The 22,682-nt window shown below is 54.8% G+C and overlaps 11 protein-coding genes across 11 annotated transcripts; 6 read left to right on the forward strand and 5 right to left on the reverse strand.

Moving 5' to 3' along the window:
• Positions 1 to 912: 912 nt before the first annotated feature.
• Positions 913 to 3,202, forward strand: CC84DRAFT_1079711 (Di-copper centre-containing protein; the record flags this gene model as incomplete). The annotated part of the gene is made up of 6 exons (XM_018173860.1): positions 913 to 1,228; positions 1,371 to 1,760; positions 1,810 to 2,116; positions 2,162 to 2,198; positions 2,256 to 2,340; positions 2,391 to 3,202. 6 exons carry the CDS (start codon positions 913 to 915, stop codon positions 3,200 to 3,202), a joined length of 1,947 nt encoding a protein of 648 aa, XP_018041739.1.
• A 275-nt stretch (positions 3,203 to 3,477) lies between these two features.
• On the reverse strand, positions 3,478 to 5,181 carry CC84DRAFT_1182357 (Phosphoribosylaminoimidazole carboxylase; the record flags this gene model as incomplete). The annotated part of the gene is made up of 1 exon (XM_018180625.1): positions 3,478 to 5,181. The coding sequence occupies one exon, from the start codon at positions 5,179 to 5,181 to the stop codon at positions 3,478 to 3,480; it is 1,704 nt and encodes a 567-aa protein (XP_018041740.1).
• Positions 5,182 to 5,742: 561 nt separating this feature from the next.
• On the reverse strand, positions 5,743 to 6,860 carry CC84DRAFT_1224406 (ribosomal protein L18e; the record flags this gene model as incomplete). Its single annotated transcript, XM_018183539.1, has 4 exons — positions 6,471 to 6,860; positions 6,307 to 6,369; positions 6,188 to 6,256; positions 5,743 to 6,134 (listed from the first exon to the last, which is right to left on the reverse strand). The coding sequence occupies exons 1-4, from the start codon at positions 6,514 to 6,516 to the stop codon at positions 5,743 to 5,745; spliced, it is 570 nt and encodes a 189-aa protein (XP_018041741.1). The 5' UTR covers positions 6,517 to 6,860.
• A 281-nt stretch (positions 6,861 to 7,141) lies between these two features.
• CC84DRAFT_1211038 (TPT-domain-containing protein) lies at positions 7,142 to 8,540 on the reverse strand (the record flags this gene model as incomplete). Its single annotated transcript, XM_018182344.1, has 5 exons — positions 7,142 to 7,513; positions 7,561 to 7,968; positions 8,016 to 8,233; positions 8,284 to 8,289; positions 8,339 to 8,540. The coding sequence occupies 5 exons, from the start codon at positions 8,538 to 8,540 to the stop codon at positions 7,142 to 7,144; spliced, it is 1,206 nt and encodes a 401-aa protein (XP_018041742.1).
• Positions 8,541 to 9,744: 1,204 nt separating this feature from the next.
• Positions 9,745 to 11,841, forward strand: CC84DRAFT_1158923 (UDP-galactopyranose mutase-like protein). The gene is made up of 4 exons (XM_018177098.1): positions 9,745 to 9,892; positions 9,955 to 10,024; positions 10,077 to 10,157; positions 10,211 to 11,841. Exons 1-4 carry the CDS (start codon positions 9,804 to 9,806, stop codon positions 11,576 to 11,578), a joined length of 1,608 nt encoding a protein of 535 aa, XP_018041743.1. The 5' UTR covers positions 9,745 to 9,803; the 3' UTR covers positions 11,579 to 11,841.
• Positions 11,842 to 12,105: 264 nt separating this feature from the next.
• CC84DRAFT_1253852 (gamma-glutamyl phosphate reductase GPR) lies at positions 12,106 to 13,648 on the reverse strand (the record flags this gene model as incomplete). The annotated part of the gene is made up of 2 exons (XM_018184409.1): positions 12,106 to 13,214; positions 13,348 to 13,648. 2 exons carry the CDS (start codon positions 13,646 to 13,648, stop codon positions 12,106 to 12,108), a joined length of 1,410 nt encoding a protein of 469 aa, XP_018041744.1.
• Positions 13,649 to 14,489: 841 nt separating this feature from the next.
• Positions 14,490 to 15,581, forward strand: CC84DRAFT_1080353 (uncharacterized protein; the record flags this gene model as incomplete). Its single annotated transcript, XM_018173891.1, has 1 exon — positions 14,490 to 15,581. The coding sequence occupies one exon, from the start codon at positions 14,490 to 14,492 to the stop codon at positions 15,579 to 15,581; it is 1,092 nt and encodes a 363-aa protein (XP_018041745.1).
• Positions 15,582 to 16,383: 802 nt separating this feature from the next.
• Positions 16,384 to 17,463, reverse strand: CC84DRAFT_1080175 (PLP-dependent transferase; the record flags this gene model as incomplete). Its single annotated transcript, XM_018173880.1, has 1 exon — positions 16,384 to 17,463. One exon carries the CDS (start codon positions 17,461 to 17,463, stop codon positions 16,384 to 16,386), a length of 1,080 nt encoding a protein of 359 aa, XP_018041746.1.
• A 1,113-nt stretch (positions 17,464 to 18,576) lies between these two features.
• Positions 18,577 to 19,016, forward strand: CC84DRAFT_1170298 (uncharacterized protein; the record flags this gene model as incomplete). The annotated part of the gene is made up of 2 exons (XM_018179849.1): positions 18,577 to 18,688; positions 18,739 to 19,016. 2 exons carry the CDS (start codon positions 18,577 to 18,579, stop codon positions 19,014 to 19,016), a joined length of 390 nt encoding a protein of 129 aa, XP_018041747.1.
• An 892-nt stretch (positions 19,017 to 19,908) lies between these two features.
• CC84DRAFT_1211044 (uncharacterized protein) lies at positions 19,909 to 20,486 on the forward strand (the record flags this gene model as incomplete). The annotated part of the gene is made up of 3 exons (XM_018182345.1): positions 19,909 to 19,939; positions 19,995 to 20,141; positions 20,248 to 20,486. The coding sequence occupies 3 exons, from the start codon at positions 19,909 to 19,911 to the stop codon at positions 20,484 to 20,486; spliced, it is 417 nt and encodes a 138-aa protein (XP_018041748.1).
• A 1,058-nt stretch (positions 20,487 to 21,544) lies between these two features.
• Positions 21,545 to 22,585, forward strand: CC84DRAFT_1211045 (uncharacterized protein; the record flags this gene model as incomplete). Its single annotated transcript, XM_018182346.1, has 1 exon — positions 21,545 to 22,585. The coding sequence occupies one exon, from the start codon at positions 21,545 to 21,547 to the stop codon at positions 22,583 to 22,585; it is 1,041 nt and encodes a 346-aa protein (XP_018041749.1).
• Between the last annotated feature and the right edge of the window lie 97 nt (positions 22,586 to 22,682).

The raw sequence follows: 22,682 nt of genomic DNA on the forward strand, positions 1-22,682 counted from the left end.
GTCTTGCAGCGTAATCTGCAGGTGAGTGGAGTTCCAGCGCTTGCCTGTCGACAGACGCGTTTGTGAAACGGTGGAGATTGGAAACAAACTTTGAATGGAAGGGAAGAGGAACATTGATGTTTGTGAGCTGACAATACCGTAGCAGCGGGTCAATAAATTACTGAGAAACGGTTACCAGAGCAGCCGAATGCTCATCGATCAGCAGGTCTAGCCGTCTACTGCTGCGAGCCAGTCCGAAACTGATGGTAGCACAACAGGTTCCCATGTCCGTCGCTTCGGCATCTCCTAACGGTGTTGTCACGACCAAGCAACTCTACTATCGTCTTGTGCTCGATCGTGCACCGGTACACCGCCGTTCTCGTGGGGGACCACGCTGCGCGTACCAAACATGGCCTTCCGGCGGCATGGACAAGGCTCGAACAATCGAATAATTTCATGCAAGCGTCCCTTAGGCCACTATCAGATAATCTGTCTAGGGGCAACTGTATTCGCGTCAACGGTTCCCCAAGCAGGCATACTGTGAGTCGTTCGAGGGCGTTGGGCCCGATTCGGCACACGAAGACTCTCAGACGTACGGGCCGTTCAACGCTACTAGAAACAAGCATTTCCGCACGAGGAAAGCTGAGAACGTAACGATGGTTCGTTGACCCATCTCGGAAATCGGCGAGGCTGTGTACACCCCATCCCATGCTCGGATCAGCTGTGCGCGGACACGGCGGCGATGTTTGATTTCGTCACGGGCACGTTCCTGCAGCTCTGCGTATGTTGTGTTTCCGGTCCAGCGCAGGTACTTCTGGCACTGCTTTCCTGCTTCCATCGAGCTCTCCAGATTCCGTAGTCGCCAACCACTTGATTTTTCGGTACATACTTGAGAACATCGAGGAAGCGTAGTCGCTTTCATATCCTTCCGTCATGGCAAACTTTCGCCTCCCTTCTATACCACTTCTTCTGTCTATTGCTTACTTTTGTGCCTCAAGCATATGCACACCCATCGACTCGGTCGCGGGACCGCATACGGTCGATGATACCTCCGACCTCTTGCGGCGCCAAGACGGCATCTTCTCTGTGCTGGGGATTGCTGGACTGGGAGACTCTACGATATACCCACGCCTCGAGATACGCGATCTAGAAAAAAACCACCCGGACCAGTGGAACATATTTCTGCTTGGACTTCAGAGATTCCAAGCAATCAGTCAGGATGACAAGCTTTCTTACTTCCAGATCGCTGGTAAGTTGTTGTCACAAGATCACCACTGTCGCCATGTGGCTACGCGAGGAATGCGATTACGCATTTTCGGGTGGATCCATTTGCTACATTGAGCCATGGTCTATATCCCAGCAACCGGACAACGGCTAATTTGCGCATGTAGGAATTCACGGTCGCCCATTCGTACCCTGGGATGGTGTGAAAGGCGACGACTACTACTGGAGTCGCTACTCGGGCTACTGCACCCACGACAGCAACATCTTTCCCACGTGGCACCGACCTTTCCTGGCTCTGTTCGAAGAAGTGCTCTACCTAAACTGTCGTGAAACTGTCTCCGCACTGCCTAATGGAGAGCTGAAGGAGCGCTACTTGAAGGCGCTGCCCTCGTTGAGGCTGCCATACTGGGACTGGGCTGCTATCCCGCCTGAAGAAGAGGGAACACTGCCTGCGAGTGTGCAGGCTGAGTTCGTCAATGTGACGATGCCTAATGGAACGGTAACAATAACGAATCCGCTGCACTCGTACAAGTTCCACCCGCTGCCGGACTGGGTATGTTCTTGCAACCACCAGTCTAGATGTGGACGCTGACTTTCCACAGGAAGCAGAAGGTGAAGAACGCTGGAAAGAGTTCCCTTCCACGGTGAGGGGCCCGACTACAGCCGACAAGAACGCGCAAAGCAACAACACCAAAGCGGCGCAGGCGCTGCAGGAGAACAGATCGAGTATGCAGGCGCGCGTCTATAATCTGCTCGCTATGCAGCATAGTTACTTGAACATGAGCACCAAGTTGATACCGGGGGACAGCATGGAGAGCATCCATGGGACAATCCATGATGGCATTGGGCAGGATGGATCGATGACTTGGCTGTTCTACTCGGCGTTTGATCCGTCGTTTTGGTTGCATCACTGGTAAATATAGCAAGGGAATTGCGATGTTGATACTGACGACGACAGTAACGTTGACCGGCTACTGGCAATGTGGCAAGCATTGGTATGTATCCGCCTTGACTTCATCATCAAGTATAGAATCACGCTTACACCAACACAGAACCCGGACGAATGGGTGGAAAACTTCACCACGCCCAGCCCAACCTTCTACTCCCCGGCCAACTTCAACGTCAACGGGAGCACGGGTAACATTCTCCACAATCCTTACCCCATGCTAACCCACTGACCTTAACAGCACTCAAACCTTTCCACAAAGATGACTCCGGCAACTTCTGGACCTCAGACTCCATTCGCGACCACACAATCTTCGGCTATACCTACCCAGACCTGCTCGACCTCCCCAGCAATAGCACAAGGAGTTTCCTCAACGCCCGCGGCGTCTCCACCTCCCTTATCGCGCGCGTAAACGCCCTCTACGGTCCCAACGCCTCACCCCTCCAATCCCCCGAATTGCGCGACCCCAAGCTCCTCGCGCGGGGCATAGCGACCACGGGTGCGCCCCATTTTGCGGGGAAAAGGCAGTACAGCCTTGAAATCACCGTGCGCGAGTTCCGCGATGCGGGGAGTCTGAGCGTGTACGCGTTCTTCGGGTCTCCCAAGGGGGATGTTGAGGGGTGGGTGAGGGATAAGGGGTTCGTGGGTACTGCGTCATTTCTAGGGGCGAGCAAGAAGGCGAGTCAGCGGGCGCATAGTGTGATTCCGTTGACGCCGGCGCTGGAGGCGAAAGCCAGATCCGGGGATCTGGCGACTCTGGGAGAGGAGGATGTCGCGGAGTATTTGAGGAATGTGTTGAGGTGGAGGGTGGTGCAGGTGAGTTGTGGCTTTTCGCCGCAGGGATCGAGGGGATGGGACAACAGGACTGACGGTGTACAACAGCAAAATGTCGATCTTACCGACTGCGAGACGGAGAAGGCGCCGGGATTGGAGGTCGCGGTTACGTGGCAGGAGATTGAGCCTGCGCTTAGTATGGATGAGTTTCCGAAGACGGCGGGCGAGGTGAAGGACTTATTGTGTGCGGATGGGAACAAGAGGGGACACTTCAAATAGAAATGTGAGCAGCTTGGAAAGGGAAGGACAGGGGATGACGTTCGTTCCAGAGGTGAGTATATACTTAGCTGTGCTACATATTAGCGATTAGATATTTGTTTGCGGCGCTCTTGGTGTTGTAGGATGCTTTTGGGATTTCGTTTCCACTTATTTTGCGCTGTCTTAATTTAAATAGACGATCTTTAAAGTACACACATTTGAGTACGATGTCTATTTTTCAACAATCTGGAGCTTGGTTCCTTCCTATCCGAAGAATCGACTACAATCTACCACCTCTACCACTTCCCCATCCCCTTCAAATACTTCTCGAACCCCTGATCAAGCAACTCCTGGTCCTTCCTCAATACCTCCTTCTCATTCCCCTCCATCCACACGCGCAACCGCTCCCTAACCGCCAAATCCGTCGCACCGAGGATCCGCACCGCCAACAGCGCCGCATTCGTCGAGTTGTTGATGCCCACCGTGGCCACCGGCTCGCCCCGCGGCATCTGCGTCATGCTGACCAGGCTGTCCCAGCCGTCCATGTGCGTCGCCTTGACGGGGAGTCCGATGACGGGCAACGTGGTCCACGACGCGCACATGCCCGGCAGATGGGCGGCGCCTCCCGCGGCGCCGATGATGACGCGGAGACTCGTGTCTGCAGCGGATTTGGAAAACTCGCGCAGCCAGTCGGGCGTGCGGTGCGCCGAGGTGATGCGCACTGTGAAGGGGACTTGGAGCTTTTCGAGGATCTGGAGCCCCGCCTTGAGCACCGGGAGGTCGGAGTCGGAGCCCATGATGACGGCGACGAGGGGCTCGTCTGTCGTCGCGGTGCGCGCGCCCAGGGACTTGCCCTTTTGCTCGTCGACGAAGTCGATGAGGGGCTGCATCTCCTTCTCCGCGTCGGCGAGCGAGGGCGCGGTGACGGTGATGTGGCCCATTTTGCGGCCGGGGCGGGCGTCACCTTTGCCGTAGAGGTGGATGGAGGCATTGGGGGAGGCGTAGGCCTTGTGAGTGACTTGGATGTGGGAGTCGGGGTTCTTGCCGCCGAGGATGTTGAGCATAATGGCGGGCTCGCGGAGGCGGAGGGCCGAGGGCGGGATGGGGATGTCGAGGATGGCGCGGAGGTGGGCGTCATATTGGGAGAGGGGGCAGGCTTCGATGGTGTAGTGGCCAGAATTGTGTGGGCGGGGGGCGATCTCGTTGATGAGGAGGGTGTCGTCTTTGAGGAGGAACATTTCTACACCGAAGACGCCCTTGCCTTCGAAGGCTCCGATGGCCTTCTTGGCTAGCTCTTGTGCCCGCTCTGTGGTTGCCTTGGAGACATTTCTCGGTGGCGCGTAGGTGAGCTTGCAAATTGAATCCTCGTGAACTGTTTCGACGGTGGGGAATGTGAGGACGCCGTCCTTGGTCTTGACCACCATGACGGCAAGCTCCATTCTGAAGTCGGCCCAGCGCTCCGCATACAAGGGCCGGTCACCCAATGCCTTGACTGCCGCATCGATTTCGTCTGCGGTCTTGACCACGTAGTTTCCCCGCCCGTCATACGCATCCGTCTTGCTCTTGAGCATGAAAGGGTAACCAAAGCGCTCGCCAACAGCCTTCAGACCCGCTGCGCCCTTGCCTTCCAAATCTTCGCTCTCAGCAACATCCACGCCGTGCTCTTTCAGGTACCCTTTCTGTGCATACTTGTCCTTGATGGTCCTCAAGGTCTTCCAGCTCGGCTCGACAGCAACCTCGCCAGCAACTTCTTCAAGCATGTGGGTATCCACGTGCTCGATTTCGACAGTAACCACATCGCAAGCCTGGGCGAGTTTCTTGACGGCGGAAGCATCTTTGAAGGAGCCTTCTATGTGGCCATCATGTGCGGAGATTTGTTTAGCGGGTGATGCTGCTGCGTCCAGGACATTGACTTGGATGTTCAGTCGGTTCGCGGCTTCAATGAGCATGCGGCCAAGCTGGCCACCACCCAGCACTCCCACTTTTCTAGAGTCGGCCATTAGTCGTAGACTGGGTGCGTTGAGCTTTCAACCAAGTGTTAGCCTGTGTAATCGGACACTGATGTAGCGCTGCTGGAGATGTGAAGTGGCCGTGGTTCCGATTGCGGAAGGACGCTAGTACTTTGATGGGGTCGATTGGTGGGGAAGATTTTAAAAGTAAAAATTCGAGCGCCAGCGCGTCACGTTAGGGCAGCAGCTACTACGGAGAACAAAAGTAGAAAGGGCAGTTTTGCAGTGCATTGTACCTGTTTCTATGTGATATCGACCATGAACAAGTGCTATGAAGTGTCACACATTTCGATCACACACTGCACTATTATTATCGTTTGCAAGAAAAAGGTCTCCAATTGAAGGTATCACTTGAAAAGTAGTAATCATCGAATCGTCCGATGAGCCCCGAGAGCCCACGGCATACTTTCATTGCATTTCATTGCAAGCATGAGTATCTTTTTTAACCCGTAAGAGAGTCTTCGCCAGACATGATGCACGCCAAATTGACTATAACCCATGACCATGTCCACGCCGGCGACCCAAGGAAACAGCTCCACCCCGTCAAGGCGCTTAGACCTTGAAACCACGCGACCGCCTGCGTCCACGAGCGCGCTCGAACTTGCGGCCCTTGGACTGAACGTAGGGCTTCTTGTTCTTGTGGGGACCCATGCCGAAGTGCTTGACGGCCTCACGGGCGTTCTTGGGGCCACGGAGGAGGAGGGTGTTGGCACCGGTGGGGAAGCGGGTGGCAACCTCATCGATGGTGAGGACCTCACCGCCGGCCTTCTCGATGCGGGCACGGGCGGATGCAGTGAAGCGGAGAGCCGCAACGGAGAGCTTGGGGAGCTCAAGGAGACGGTTGTCGTCGGTGACGGTGCCAACGATGACAACGGTCTTGCCCTCGTGGGTCTTCGCGGAGTGCTTGTTGGCAGCGGTCGCGACGATCTTGGAGAGAGAGACCGCTATTCGGTGGTTAGTCTATTGACTGTGTGCACATAGTATCGTTACGCCTTACGGGGACGGTTGATCTTGGACATCATGAGACGGCGGAGGACAACCTTGTTGAAGGGCGCGTCGGTTCGGCCTGGTCGATGGTCAGCACTCCAGGATTGCGATTCGAGCAGTATGACTTACGGGCAAGGAACTTGTACAGGCGCACCAACAACTTCACGTAGGGGTTGTCGGACTTGGGCACCTCTGTACACTCGTCAATTCTCGCTCTCTCGATCATGTTGCGTCCTGAGGACAGCGGCTCGCCGGCGCATTTCTGCGCCGACTCGACGGGGTAGAACACATACTGCGGTGCCCGTCTCGAACATGATGGCGGTCGAGGTCAATGCCCATTTTGACTGAACACTGAGGTTGTGGTGGTGTTGAGCTGTTGGGTTAGTATTGTCGAAGTTCGCAGAGAAAGCATCCAGAGCGAAATTCGTGTGGGCGCCGACGGCGCTAAGGTAGCGGCTTGGCGTGATGGCTCGCTGACCGCCTGCAGCGTCCGGCAGAAAAACAGACGCAAGCGAGAAAACGCAGGCCATCGCAGACACACTGAAGAGCGAGCGTAAGAGTGACTTTTGGTCTATTATCATTATTAAGCTAGTACATGTACAGCGCAGTTCTGCCAGAATCTGCCGGCTCTATCTATAACACCATGTGTAGTTTTCATCCATCATATCTTCCCTAGGTATGTGACGAGACAGCTGTGATGCTAATTGCCTGTCGATCCAAGGAAACTGCCTCATCGCGGCCTCTTTCAAAAGGGCCTGCGGGGCAAAGAAGGTACCCATGCGTCTATGCTTGCAACACTTAATGAAACACGAATCTGCTGTAGCCGAGGCTACGGAGTGAGGATAACAGAACAGGGAGATCTTGCTCCCGACGCCCTAGCGCCCACGAACCCAGTCTTTGGCATTTCAAGATTATGCCATGACTCAGCTTCGACTGCTGTGCAGTATTGACGCTACTGAAGCGCTCAGACCTGCTTGTCTCCGATCATGTTGCCAATGCCATTGTAGAGCTTATCGGCGGAATCGGGGGCATATCTCGGGCCTAGAGATCCAATAACGAGGAAGAAGGAGATGATAACGCCACCGAAGATCATGAGCTTGCGCAGGATCGGACGAGTCTGACCAAGTTCCGCCCAGGCCAGCGAACCCTGGCCGAGATAATCCTTCATCTTCTGGCCACCGAGCTTGTAGTAGACCAGGCCACCAAGGGCAATGCTGTATCCAAAAGCCTGGAGCAAGCTGACGGGGTCGCGGAAGAGCATGATCGACGCAAAGACGAGGAGGATGTCCTTGAGCACACCAGATAAGGTGAGGACCAAAGACGACGTCTTGCCGACCTTGTGATTGTTAGCACATGTCTGTGACTGTAGAGAGTTCTACATACCAGGAATACAACTGAAACATTGAGCATGAATGCAATCGACGCGTTGGCGAAGAGCGTGAAACCGCCAACGCGATTGATGTCATCCATGGTCAAGATGGGCAGCTCAGTGAACAAGCAGATGATGCCGTTCATGACTGCGCAGGCCGGAGCATAGTAGTACAGCGAGACCAAGGGATCCATCTTGAACTCCCCGCCGCTAAGCAGACGCTCGACCATGGACAAGCGGATCGCCTCAAAGATGATACCGCCAACCTGGAAGAGGAAGCCAACCATGACGAATTTGATCTCACCGAGCGAGGCAATGATGACACCGATGACAATGAAGGACACGTTGCCGAGAGTCTTCATGTTGGGTGGGTGCAGGCCCATAGTCCAGGTGGTGATCAAAACAGCAACAGGTGTGGTGGCCTGGAAATTGTCAATGCCTGGGGACCTCGAGCTGGTGACTATCCTACCTTGAGCATCTGAATGAACGCAACACTCAGGTACAGGTATGCCTTGTTACCGCAGATCAAACTCAGACTGAAGAAGACACCAATGGGAACAATCGCGCGGAGGTACACGCGGCCCGTCATGGGCACCTTCTTCCGTGAGTCGAGGATGGTGGTGAAGCGTGCGAGGAGCTGCGTCATGACGGTCGCGAAAACGAGATGCCATGTCGTGAGGAAGATGGCTGCAAATGTCAGTCTTGGGAGCGGGATTGGGAGGGTGTCTTGCACGTACGGAAGTCTGTGATGCTGTTAGCAGCTTGCTCTTGGCATTGGCTGGGTTGACTTACGGAACTTTGCCGTGTCCAGGATGTACTTGTTGAATATGATGACGCTGGAACTGAGAGCAATCCATGTCGCGATGTACACTGCAGGGTGCAGCGAGTCGGACTGTGGCTCGGCGCGCTTGATGTTGGGGTTCACGGTGGGCAGCACGGGCTGGGCGGGGTCGCGGGCATTGTCGAGCGACGCGCGCACCTTTTCGTCTGACATGGTCTCGGTGTGTTTTGCGTGTGAGGACAAGACTCAGCGAGGGCTGCTGTTTGGGTGGCGTCGGGGGGAGGCAGGCGACAGAAAATCAACGGCCGCTTCGTCGGGGGCGTCACCGGTGGAGCTTGACTGGCGCGGGCAGCTGACTACTGCGGGTTCAGGGTCGCTGCACAAAAATTTCCTGCGCGACGCGATGGTGACAGGCGGCGTAGGACGGAGCGGTGCGCACACACAAAGGCGAGGTAAGACAGGACGGCTCGCTGAGGCTGACGATCAAAGGGGAGGAGCGCAGGCAGACGAGAAAAGTACAGATGCGGGTAAATGAGGCCAGGGGGTGTGGAGCGGGAGTCGGGGGTCGAAGCGCAGTAGCGACGCGGTCCTTCAGGCGCAGCACGGGCGCGCTGGAAGCGGTGCAAGAGGAACTGGGGGCCCAAGGTGACGTGCTCAGCGAAGCTTGAGTGCAGCGGCGGCGGATCGTTGCAGTTCAGAGCCCAGATGAAACGGGCGGTCGACGGTGGTCCTTTGTACGCGCAATCACTGCCTCCACTGTCTCCCTCGAACCCGCACCCGTACAGCAGCGCTTTGCGGCCGTGCTGCGACCATACTACACGTAGTCCATGCAGCGAGAGGGCGCCCTAAAATAGCAGCCGCGTCTGTCACGGCAGCAGAACGCGACCGTCGTACATGTCGCTGTCATGCGCATGTCTGCCGCGGACTGCATCCCAGCGCCGCGAACATGTTCGCTATCATCCACATCGATATGCCCAGGACGACGCCTTCCTGCCATCCCACTCGCCATGTCGACTGATACGCACAGTGCTTGTTCGACTACATGTACTCGGTGTCCCGTCCCCCACAGCACGAGCTCCCGCACAGTAGGCTGTGGGACGCGACGAGGCCGTCTTGGTAGTCTTGCGCGTCTTGCACCCGCTCCAAGTACTTGCAAAGTTTCGCGGTACGAGGCAGGCGCCCGCGCAACATCAGCCTCGACTGACTGCCCACACCAGGCGGCTAGGGTGGAAGAGCAGTGCTCGCCAATCAGGGCGCCCACGCAGACAGCGTCGCGTCTCCGGGCGATGTGCCCCTTTTCGCTGTTGCCGCATCGACCACATCCTAGCCCTAGGGTCTCAGGGCCTGTCCCGCTAAGGTGTAACCCGCAGCCTTGGCGCTCTAGATACTGAAGTAGTTTTATACATCTCGCCCCAGCAACGTCCTCACGTCTCCAGATACCCCAATTGATACTGTGATACCCCCAGCTCCGGGTACATGCTCAGCTACGCTCGCCAGACGCTGAAACGAGTTCCTAGCTTCCAAGAACTGCTGCACGGCGCCATGGGCTCCGCAAAGGAAGAAATGTAGGTCCATTCGCCTCACCGCCCCCGCCAACCACCTGCGAACTTCGGACTGACACAGACAGCTCGGTCGACGTCCTCGTCATTGGCGCTGGCCCAACCGGTCTCGGTGCCGCAAAGCGCCTCCACCAGATCGTATGCAGCCTCACGAATTCATGAATTGGAAGGCCAGAGCTAAGAAGTACAGAATGGCCCCTCATGGTTGATTGTGGACTCGAATGAGACGCCCGGTGGTTTGGCCTCAACCGACACCACCCCAGAAGGCTTTGTATGACACCCATGCACCAATCACACGCTGGCACCATTGTTAACAACGCGCAGCTCTACGACGTCGGCGGCCACGTTATTTTCTCCCACTACCAGTACTTCGACGACTGCATCAACGAGGCGCTCCCCAACGAAGAGGACTGGTACACACATCAGCGTATCTCCTATGTCCGCTACAAGGGCCTGTGGGTCCCGTATCCCTACCAGAACAACATCTCGATGTTGCCCAAGGAAGACCAGGCGGTTGCCATCAATGGCATGATTGATGCGGCGCTTGAGGCTCGCGTGGCCAACACCAAGCCGGCCGATTTCGATGAGCACATCCTGCGAACCATGGGCGAAGGCATCGCGAACCAGTTCATGAGGCCATACAACTTCAAGGTCTGGGCGGTTCCTCCCAAGAAGATGCAGTGCGCATGGCTCGGTGAGCGTGTCGCCACCCCGGATGTCAAGAAGGTGGTTAACAACATTATCCACAACAAGACTGCTGGAGGTTGGGGCCCCAACGCAACCTTCCGCTTCCCCGCCCGTGATGGTACTGGAGGTATCTGGATTGCTGTCGCTAAGACCCTCCCTGACTCGAAGAAGCGATTTGGCGAGCACGGCACCGTGACCAAGGTCGACGCGGATGCAAAGCGAGTCACCTTCAAAGACGGCACTGTCGTCAACTACAACAAGCTCGTCAACACCATGGCTGTCGATGCGCTAGTTGAGCACATGGGCGACAAGGAGCTCATCGACCTGAGCAAGGGTCTGTACTACTCAAGCACGCACGTCATCGGCGTGGGCATCCGAGGAGAGCGACCTGAGCGCATTGGCGACAAGTGCTGGCTATACTTCCCCGAAGACAACTGCCCCTTCTACCGCGCCACTATCTTCTCCAACTACTCCCCCTTCAACCAACCCGAAAAGAACGTCAAGCTCGCCACCCAGCAGTTGGCCGACGGCTCAAAACCGAGCTCGTCGGAGCCCAAGGAGGGCCCCTACTGGTCCATCATGTTGGAAGTTTCCGAGTCCAGCATGAAGCCTGTGGACACTAAGAATCTCCTGAAGGACTCCATCCAGGGCCTCATCAACACAGAGATGATCAAGCCCGGTGACGAGATCGTGTCCACCTACCACCGCCGCTTCGATCACGGCTACCCGACGCCGTCCTTGGAGCGTGAGGGCGTGCTCACCAAGCTGCTCCCCGCCCTCCAGGACCGCGATATCTGGTCGCGCGGCCGCTTCGGCTCTTGGCGCTACGAGGTCGGCAACCAGGACCACAGCTTCATGCTGGGCGTCGAGGCCGTCGACAGCATCGTCAACGGTGCCGTCGAGCTGACGCTCAACTACCCCGACTTCGTCAATGGCCGCCGCAACGGCGAGCGCCGCCTGCAGGATGGTGCGCAGCTGTTCGCTGCTAAGAAGGCGGGTCAGTAGGTTGACACGGAGTTGTAGTCTGTCTCACAGTACAGTGTAGCACTGGACATTGGCGACGGCGCTAGCGGACCCATGTAGCGGAAACGATAAACGGGATATGAACGGCATGATACTTAGGATACCAGGATGGACAGTATATCAAATTAGACGTAATGGTGTATGGAGCAGTTGGGCTCCCACAAAAGCTATTGAAAAATAGACTAGATTCGTCACGTTAGTCTTGTTTTGGGTGTGTCTATGTGAATGTGTGATTTTTGCAGGTGGGACAGGTCGTTGTACGTTGGGTCGTGCCGGCTGTGATTACACTGCGTTAGGGGTCCCAGGGGCGTTGAGTACGCTGGTACAGGTTCGGTAGAGGCGAGGGTGTGTGGGAGCACAGGATACGTGGAGCAAAGTGACTTTGGGTGGGTTTGTCTATGGTGTCGACGCTCGGTTTCAGCCAGTACTTTTTCTTACCCTATCATCCACCCGATCCATCCATCAATCAATCCATCCCACATCCCAGCATACGCCTCCCCACTTGACGGTCACGCTTTCTTCGCAGCCCGAAACTTCCTCAGCACCTCCCGCTCATCTTCGTCCCTTGCCACGCCCTCGTCCAGCAGCACCTCGTGCTTCCACTTCTTGCCGCCCGCCCCATAGTCCGCACTGACTTGGGCATCCCCCACAATCGTCCATTTGTATATCGTTAGCCCCTCTAGGCCCACCGGGCCGCGGCTGTGGATCTTGTTCGTGCTGATGCCGACCTCGGTGCCGAAGCCGTAGCGCTGGCCGTCCGCCATGCGCGTCGACGTATTCCAGTAGACGGAGCTGGAGTCGATGGCCGCGAGGAACGTCTTCGCGGCCTGGGGGTCCAGAGTCAGGATGGCGTCGGTGTGGTGGCTGGAGTGCGCGTTGATATGTGCGATTGCTTCGTCCAGACTCTTGACCGTCTTGATGGCGAGGACCAGGTCGAGGAACTCGGTCCGGTAGTCTTCCTCCGTGGCTTCCTGGAGGATCGCTGCGGAAGCCGGGTCTAGGGCGCCTTTCAGGGCGGACAGGGAGGCCGCGTCGCAGCGGAGGGAGACGCCGTATGCGAGGAGGGCTTTTGCAACGGTGGGTAGCGAGGTCGTGAGCGCGGCTTCGTCGACGAGGAGCTGCTCCAGGGCATTGCAGCCTGCGGGGTACGACGCCTTTGCATCGACGAGGATCCGCACGGCTTTGCCGGCGGGGTAGTCCGCGCAGAGGTAGGTGCTGCAGATGCCATCTGCGTGGCCGAGGACGGGGATCGAGGCTGTGGTCTTGACGTAGCGGACGAGCTCGTTGCCACCGCGGGGGATGCACAGGTCGATGTAGGTGTCAAGCTTGAGGAGGTCGGCGATGGCATCGCGGGTTTGGACGAGCTGGAGGCAGTCTGAGGGGACGGCTGTGGTGGAGAGGGCGCGCGAGATGATGGTGGCGATGGCGGCGAAGCTGTGGGAGGATTCACGGCCTCCTTTGAGGATCGCGGCGTTGCCGGATTTGATGGCGAGGGCGGAGATGTTGGCGATGACTTCAGGGCGGGCCTCGAAGATGATGAGGAGGACGCCAATGGGGCAGGTTACTCTGGAGAGGATGAGATTGTCGTCTAAGAGGGTGCGTGCCGTGGTTTTGTTGACTGGGATTGGTTAGCCATATTGGATGATATCAAGCAAGACATTGTGTAGCTGTATTTGATGTATAAGATGGCAGTAAGCCATACAATGGTCCCGATACGGGAAGGGGTGGTTTGACAGGTGGGGCTGACATACTTGGGTCTTCGAGGTCCCTCACATCCAAGATACCCTGCAGCATATCCTCATATTTGCCCGTCTTCCCCAGATCCAGTCTCTTTACCAAGCTCTGGCTTAGCGTCCCGCCTGCTGCAGCCTTGTTCGCATCCTCCAGATCCTGCTTATTGGCTGCAAGGACCTCATCTTTGCCCTCCGCTAAAGCCTTGTGAATTGCAGTTAGCGCAGCATTGCGCTCGTCTGTGGAAAGAACCGCAAGCCTGCGAGAGCCAACTTGGGCCGCTTTCGCTACTTCCAGGGGAGTTGCGTTTGTGAGCGACATCAGGTGATGGGCTGAGTGCAGCTGTATTGTTCGGCGTGAGACGTGGTAAAGCGACCTTCTTGTTCTGTAGGGCGTGTGACTCAACCAATACTTCTCAGAGAGCGCAAATTCCTCGCAGCCAACGGCAATATGCAGGGCCCGAGTACGCTGCAGACCGTGCTGACAAAGGAGCGAATAGGAAGGACCGGCTTCTCGTCTAAAGATAGGCTCTCGTGATCGATTTTGCGTGGGGCGTGCTTATGGATTTGATGGTGTTTTGCCCCGCGTAGCGGTGGCGTCGATGCTTGCAGATGTGGCCGTGCGCCGCCTGCCCTGCATTTGGCCGCACATCGTCGCGCTACCTTCATCGCAGCTCCTGAGATATTGGCTGCGCATTGAATCAATCCATTCAGGTTTCTGTCGCGTCTTTGTTATTGCTTGGAGATCATCATCATACTCGGCGTCGATAGTTGCCATGACGTCCGAGTCGTGTTGGGCTCGTGTGGCTGGGCCCCAGCCCCCAGCCCGTTTCGGCGCCAACCTCGTCTTTAATCATCCAACCTGAGTGTCGAGATCATGCGAGGCGAGCAAGCAAGACCACGTCGATAGACGCTAGCCGAATGGCTGGCATTCGCTTTAAAGACATAAGCCTACCCATTCTCACTAATATTTGCATCCATTCCAGCTCAACCTCTCACTCAACCTTTCCGTGACGCTAAGCATCACACCACCTCACCTCTACACCAACAAACACACTACTACCGTCGCTTACCACTGCTTCGAGGCCGCTGACCATTCCGGCGCGTGCCGAACCTCCTTCTATACTCAACCCCTCCCCGCATCTCTCCTCACCTTCACAAACATGCTGCGCACTCTGAGAGCTGTCGCGGCTTGCGCGCTTCTCTCAGCCCCGGCATTGGCCCAGACATACACCAATTGCAACCCCACGGAAAGCACTTCCTGCCCTCCAGATTCGGCATTGGGAAAAACAGTCAACATCGATTTCACTTCTGCATCGGACAGCTTCACCGCCGAAGGCAACCCCACATACGGCTCCGATGGCGCATCATTTACAGTCGCCAAGCAGGGCGACAGCCCCAAGGTCACTTCAAAATGGTACATCATGTTCGGCCAGGTCGATATCGAGCTCCAAGCAGCACCTGGCCAAGGTATTGTCAGCAGCTTCTTCCTGCAGTCCGACTGCCTGGACGAGATTGACTGGGAGTGGCTCGGTGGAGACAACGCCCAGGTGCAATCCAACTACTTTGGCAAAGGGAACACCGCAACGCACGACCGAGGAGCCTTCCACGCGAACCCGGGTAACCACGACGGATTCCAGAAGTACACCATCATTTGGACCTCTGAACAGATTGCTTGGCAGATCAACGGGCAGACCGTCCGCACATTGATTCCCGAAAACGCCAACGGCCAGTACCCCCAGACACCCATGGCCATCAAAATCGGTGCCTGGGCCGGTGGCGACCCGAACAACGAGCAGGGCACCATCGACTGGGCTGGCGGTCTGACTGACTACAGCAAGGGCCCGTACACGATGAAAGTCAAAAACTTGAAGGTTCAAGATTATTCCACCGGTACCACCTACACGTATGGCGACACAAGCGGAACTTGGCAGTCGATCAAGTCCAACGGGGGTACCATCAACGGGGGCGGAACTCGTGTTGAGCAAAACGCCCCTGGTATCACATCTGCAGCCACCGGAGCTCCTCTTCCATTCACTCCTCACACGACTTCTCCCTACACCAGGCCGAGTGTCTATCCCTGGGTCCCTGACACCACTGTGGCGACCGTTGCTACAACAACCTACGGCAACTACCCTGGATTACCGAGCGGATGGTCTGTTTCAGACTCTGGCAAAGTCGTTCCTCCCAGCCAAGCTCCTGTCAGTAAGCACCTTTTTTTACCCCTCCCTCCCCTACATATCCATTCTTACTAATTCGGCTACAGTCGACATCCCGAGCCGCTTTCTCTACGCCATCGCCACCAGCTTCGCCCTCGGCTTCATCTGGAGGTTCTGAGCAAGTCACCACTTTCAGCACGGCCTACACAACGCCCGGAGAAACATCATCCGTGGCCAAATCTTTCGACTCCAAGGGCTTTCTCATCACCTCTGCCCCCGCTCCTTCTGCTGCGACATCAAATAGCGCTGCCAGCCCAATAGCCAACAGCGCGGTCGACTCCAAAGGCAGCTCGCCAGCTCCCGAGGCCTCGAGCGCGCTCCGCTTGCCGGTTAGCTGTTTCTTAGCTGTATCCCTAGCGGCATTTATCGGCGTCCTGTCCGTTCTCCTGTAAACCTTCTAGATCTGGACTTTTACCTCGGCCGCTTCGGCTGCGTCTTTTCCTTGCGACTGTATAGCATCAGCGTCGGCGTTTTTGAGACTTTTCCGATTGGATCAGGCTGAGGGCTTGGATCGCTTTGTACAGAATCCTACGGACATGTCATGATCATGATGATGATCACAGTTAATACGATTTTATTGAGCCATGCTCTGCACATAATAAGAAGACCGATTTACACACCTTATTCCAACTCCTTCATCTGTTCGAGCTCGTGCGCTTACTGACTTACAGAAAACGGTTCGCTAACTGTACCGGGACTCTTGTCCCGGCGATCTACGGTCGGACAAATGAAGAGCACTCACGTAGATGTGTGAACATCATAGAAATCGTATAATTCGACTTAGTGTCCGGACAAATCATTTGGTACTGTTTGTCATGCATTCATTAGGCGTCAGTCATTACGCTAATCTCGAGTTTTCAACAGCCCATTCGTGTACCATCTGTACGAACTTGTCGACCTGCCCCAACTCCGTGGCCCATGTAGTCAACAGCCTCACCACAGCATCATCCCCACGAGACTCCCAAACATAGAAGTTGAAATGCTCCTTCAGTCTTCCAATGAGCCCAAGAGGGAGCACCGCAAAGACCTGATTAGTCTCCGTCGCCGCGTCCATCGTGAAGCCCGCCTGAACGATTCCCGTGGAAAGCAACTGCGCACAACCGTTCGCTTTCCTGGCTAGGTCGTAGTACAGCTCGCCATTGAACAGCTCCGCAAACTGCGCACCCATAATTCTGCCCTTCGCCAGCAGCGATCCATGCTGCTTGATGTAGAACTCGAATTCGCTCGCCAACTCCGCATCCTTCACGACGACGGCCTCGCCCAGCAGAGCCCCGTTCTTAGTTCCTCCAATCCAGAAGAGATCCGTTAATTCCAGGATGTCTCGCATCGCCATGTCGTTCTTGTGAGACGTAAGCGCGGTCCCAATCCTCGCGCCATCCAGAAACAGAATCAACCTCTTCTCCTCGCACAGTCGCTTGATAGCGGTTAACTCCTGCCTGGTGTAAATGGTACCGATCTCCGTCGCATTCGAGATATACACCAACTTGGGCTTCGCCATATGCGGGAAATGCCAATTATCATCCAGCGCACGCCGGATGCTCTGCGGTGTTAGTTTTCCATCCTCCGGTGCGACCTGGATGATTTTGTGGCCGCTTGCTTCGACGGCGCCGGTCTCGCGGGTCACTATATGTGCAGAGGAAGCCGCGATCACGGCTTCATGGGGGCGCAGGCATGCTGCGATGGATATGGCGTTCGCGGAGGTGCCGCTGGGGACGAAGAAGACGCCTACGTCGGAGCGTCCGAGGTGGGCCTGGATCCGTTGGCGGGCAAGTGTGCAGAGCGAGTCGCGGCTGTAGCCGCTTTCTTGGGTTTTGTTCGTTTCAATGAGGGTTTGGAGGAGTTGGGGGTGTGCGCCTTCGCTGTAGTCGTCTACGAAGCTGTAGCGGTATCCCGGGGATGGTGGGTCTGAGTGAGGCATATTGCGGAATTCTGATTGTGGAGATCACGGGGGGAGGGAGGAGAGCGCGGTCTTGTTAGATGCATACAACAGGCCATTCTCGGGTTCTTATGGAAGCGCTGCTGTGTTGATGATTATGTGGTATTTATAGGGTAATAGTGGGTGTTGGAGAAGTGCTAGCTCGACCGTTAGAAAAATTATTGTGGGGATCCGAGACCAATCGCCCAATTGCGCATGGGAAGCGCGAATCGTGTGTTCGTTATTATTCAATCGAGTTTCGGAGGAGTAAGGGCACCCTGGAAGTCTGTGGTGTAACGGTTATTCTCGGTATAGCACCCAGTTAACCTCACTCTACCCCGCTACTCAAAGTAGGCCCGTTTCTATGGCTGCTGAGTCATGTGTCTACCTAGAATAGCTGCAAGAGCAAGCTATTCCATCTTACTTTCACAGGCTGCCCACGATTTTCGTATCCTGTGGCAAGTGGAACGATACTATATTAGTACTTGTTTGGTTCAATCGTCTTTGGAAGACTTCAGGCTTCAAGATTGATCCACCAACCATCTTGTGGCCAAGAGGCTACCGTCAAGTTCAAGCATTGTTCACACGTTTTGATACTCTCCTGTTTTGCTGAAAATATATATAGTGACCAGAGCAGTTTTCCTTATAAGTTGACTCGAGCCGAGACACCCCTAGCTTAGCTTTCACATATCAATACCGACGCATAAATAATGAAAAGAGCCAATCGCCATGGCCATGTTCTTTGTATTGTACCAGAGCGCACGCCATAAGGACTGCTAACATACAATCTCGCTGGCAGGTGTATGAATCAAGGGGAACCGCATACTGCCGATACCACAGCAGTGAAACGCTCAGAGCCTCTCTTCATAACACTAAGCACCACCCATCCCTTCATAGCGCTTCCCTTGTGCCTGACACTACACAAATACCCACTCACAGTACCGCGGCCGCCACAGGGCAACACTGTTGCAATCCAAACGCTCGCGGTGGCAATGGAGCTCACATTCTTGAAGTTACCAGGAGATAAGTAGTATGACACGATTTGTTTCATCCAGGATGTACTTACTGACTGTTGACACAAAGATATGAAGCCGCATCTACCACTTCGCTGCCACAATGGATAGCAGTCCAACCAATGTCATGCTCCAACAGGAAGGTGGTACAGCAGGTACATATGCTGCTCTGACGTGTGTGTGCTGCCAGGTCCGCCAGGAGGAGTGTCTTCCCAGTAAGTAACGTTCAAGTCTGACATCGTTGTGGACGGTAACGTCATTGTAGTACAGCAACAGGATGCCAGAGTCCGCGTGTGCCATGCGGGTCTCGAAGCGTTCATTCGAGACTTATTCAACGAGGACAATCCTGTCAAGGAATTGCAGATTCTGATCTGCCACGCACTGCAACCTGGCCATAAGAACCATAAGTCGATCCGCGAAATCGAGCTACTTTCAATCTTGCGAGCGCAGGCAAATTCGCCCATACACTTTACGTGTCAGGCTTTGCATCTATATCGACGCAATGACATGGAAGTGGTCCCGACCTCAGCTACCGTCACCTAATACTTCTACCCAGTATTTCTAAGTACAGACATGTACGAATGGTATGAACTGTGGTAGCGAGCCTATTGCCAGGCGTCAGACGTGAACAAGGTATCATCGGAGAGGAACGCAGCTTGGTTCGCGGAGCTGAGATCAACATCGTGCCAGTTTCAATCATTCTCTATGAGAGAGAAGCCAGCTCAGATCCGCATTGTGGCTCTCCGGCCTGTGGCAACGGAGGAGTGCTGGGACTACTTCAAAAATCTGCAGGTGGAGCAAAGCAAATGGTTCAAGATCTTCATCGATATTAGTGGCAGTGATGCCAGCCCGCCGGTCGTTTACGACCATTAACTTCCCGTAGACATTCGAAGGTCTGGTTCATGTATACACGAACGAGGTACGTCGGCACGAGCTTCAGCTTAGGGCTTGCTAGAGGCGCACAATGAGCTTGGAATGGAGAGGGAGCACATGGGTACAGGTACTTTATGTTAGCGGATCGATTACTGGGTGGATTTTGAAGCATGAGGGCAATATAACGGCCTGTTTGTGCCGCGAACAGGCAGCCGATGTGGAGTTGAGGTGTATCAGATCGCACCTATGCGGAAGAACCAACAGTTAATCAGTCACGATCAAGTGAGCTATCTCCACAGCTAGTGTTCGTATCATGGGCTATCTTCATGAGAAAAGTCAGTTCGCAATGATCTGTAGCATGGTTGATTCCCACGTGTAATTTTTGAAGCAAGAAGAATGGCCTCAATCCACTCGTTTACACGCCGACTCCACCTTCACCCGCGCCTTCCTCGTGTGTAGGTGCCCCGCAGTCGCCGATAGTTCCACAGGCAAGTGATCAAGACTTAATTTAACCAGCCTCCTCGCCGCATCGCAACAGCGCTACCTCATCAGCGCTGCTGCCATGGAATCTCGCTTGTTAAAGCTCGCCGGAGGTGAGTCGAGTATAGAGATTAATCTTAATACACGGCGTACTGACTACTGACGTAGAGCTCCGTAACCACATCTACGAGCTTGTCGCCGCCGATGGTCTTCCTGTCACCGTCAAGCATGTCGGCGACGATGGATCTCCCGGAAAAGGAACGTTCGCAGGACTCACGCGGACCTGCCGTCAAATTCGCACGGAGTGCCTTCCAGGTAAGTCTATCTCATGACTCTCGTACATTTCCAAGTACGAAATAGAGAAGCCCAAAGCCCCAGGAATATCACGATTTTGGGTGCTGTACTGACTGGCATTGCACAGTCTACCGACAATACGCCAGGATTTCGATCCACTACGAGGATCTGGTACAGTGGACGCGGCTACAGAGCGTTCTCGTCCATGAGCTCCATGTCCAGATATCGAAGCACCATAGAGAGCTCAACCGCGTCGACTGGCTCCCAATCATCCGAGCAAGAGCTATTTCGTTGTCGTCTCAAGGTCCCTCCAACAGCCCTTTTCGCACAAAGGTCCACTTTGCCGAGCAGGGCCTCAAGGACTGACCTCACCGGCCTAATCAAACCCGCCTTATGTTCAAGGACAGCCTTCAGCGACTCCTCGACCGTCCCAGTGGACCTTCCATGAGCGTGTCACACGAAGAGCTTTCCCCTCTGGTGGCTGTGTGGGTGGACTTTCGAGAGGCATATATAGCATTATGTTTCGATCACATGCTCAAGATGGAGGCTGCGGAGACATGGCGTAGCTATCTTGAAGAGCTGGGGTTTGAGGTATTTCTTGGCATTTCACACAACAAATTTCGTCGTTTCATCCAATTCACCCGAGCTGGTGTGCGGAACAGAGCCTGAAACCGGACTGGTGAAGAATGGCTCGCGGTAAGATCCCTGACTCTGGGACCTTGATTACTTTCCAGGAAATAGTTCATGTTATCGAATATCAGGAGTACTGCCAGTGCAATTGAGTGCAATGTTCGGGTTCGCTTTGTTCAATTGCGAGGTCCAATGCTTTTGCGAGCCACCCTGAGTAGCAGTACAAGCCTCGATAGGGTTCTAAAAAAGAAACATTCCCAAAAGCTGAAAGAGATGTAATTCCTTCATCACATTCATTTTGCTTTTCCGAAAATTGGGCAGACGTCGTTCCATTATCGAGGGGAGGCCTGTCACGCTGAACACGTGCTAGGTGCAATGCGCAACAGGCTGTGAGTCCTCCTACAATGTAGCCAACTGCTTGGATATAGCTGCCGTTTTCTTCTGAAGAAACTGGAATGCAGAGTGGTTAAACTCGCGGACCTGTTTCGGTAATGTGACGTCATGTGCTATTCCACGCGGAAGACTTAATGGAAGCAATATGAAACCTCGCATTGCGACAGATCATGATGTTCACCTTTCTCTATATCCAGACGTGAAATTCCAGAGGGCTTTTCCAGCACAGCCATCGCACCTTCGACTAACCGGCCGTTGAGGCGCAGACCGAAGGCAGCGGTGGCTGTGAGTCATTAACCTTGGCTGAGAACTACCATTTGTTCCGATGTCTACGCCCCCTAGACGCACACATTACTTCTCTATCTTTACAAAGATCTTGCGCAGTACGCGTGTTTACCATCATGCCGACCTTTTGCGATTTACCCACAGAGCTGCGCCAGCGCATACTGGCCTTGGCCATGCCAGAGTTAAACTATATTCGAAAGCCATGGCCACGAAGCATGTTTAACCTCATGCACGTCAACCAACAACTAAGAAGCGACATGGGTTTCGTGATTGACTCATGGTCGCCCATACATTATGTCTCTCACTCACAAGAGATCCTTCAGATCCAAGACCTGTCAATCAAGTTATGCGGGCGAAGGCGAAGCCCGAAATTCGAGCGCATACGCCTAGACATTTTCCACAGTGCGGACGCCTCTGTGATGAGAGACACATGCTACTACCGTTACCATGATTACTTCGGCGAAGCAGATTACTGGCAAAAGTGGAACAACGCGATCGCGAAATTACCCTTGTCCGCATCAGAGGTTTCGATCGATATCACACCTGCCCCAGCGGAACTGCGTAATCGACATGACCTCGAGCTGAACTCTTTTGTCCACGACAGACGTGTGAAACATTTCTTAGAGAGTCTCAGCGCAGAAGTTGCGGACCTGATTCGCCTTCTCAACGAACACTATCCGGGGCGCCATTCTATGCGTGCAACAGGGAAGCTGAGTGTAAAATGCACGTTCTTCATTTCGGCGCTGGAGCGCGAATCTGGGGTCCCTATTGAGTTCGATGGTATTTGGGTTTCCGGCGAAGATAGCCGTTTCGCGGATATCAATCTCGCTGCTAGACAGGTGGCTCGGACCGGAGTGGGTAGGAAAGCAGAACGGAAAGGGGCGAAGAATCCACTTGCATGGCTGCGCGACGTCCAATGGTCCAGACAGACCTCATGGACTTTTGCAAAGGTCGCACAACATGGTGAAGAAGAGGCGGCTGTGCAAGAACTGCGAGTTTTGGCAGACTTCGCCAAAGAGGGTGGGAAAGAGCTCTTAGAGATGGATCCCGTGGGTGGAGTGAGGCGGGCCCTACAGCACAGAATGGCGGAGGATCTCGGGTTGAAGACTTCATCCGAGGGTGATGATCCGGAACGGCGTGTAGTCGTTACGAAGTGAAAAGAAACGAAGGTACAATGAAGACATGATGAAAGACGAGTATGCATATGTCGGTTGATGCTGAGACCTGAGGGCTGGGCTCGAGCTTTACTTGTAT

Source organism: Paraphaeosphaeria sporulosa (assembly GCF_001642045.1).
Source record: "Paraphaeosphaeria sporulosa strain AP3s5-JAC2a unplaced genomic scaffold CC84scaffold_1, whole genome shotgun sequence".
In the NCBI taxonomy this organism is placed as follows: domain Eukaryota; kingdom Fungi; phylum Ascomycota; class Dothideomycetes; order Pleosporales; family Didymosphaeriaceae; genus Paraphaeosphaeria; species Paraphaeosphaeria sporulosa.

Bases quoted from the DNA above. Each gene is read 5' to 3' on its own strand.
- CC84DRAFT_1158923 (XM_018177098.1), top strand. From the start codon at position 9,804: ATGCTCAGCTACGCTCGCCAGACGCTGAAACGAGTTCCTAGCTTCCAA. The intron at 10,025-10,076 runs GTATGCAGCCTC...TAAGAAGTACAG, and splicing joins CAAAGCGCCTCCACCAGATC to AATGGCCCCTCATGGTTGAT. The intron at 10,158-10,210 runs GTATGACACCCA...AACAACGCGCAG, and splicing joins ACACCACCCCAGAAGGCTTT to CTCTACGACGTCGGCGGCCA.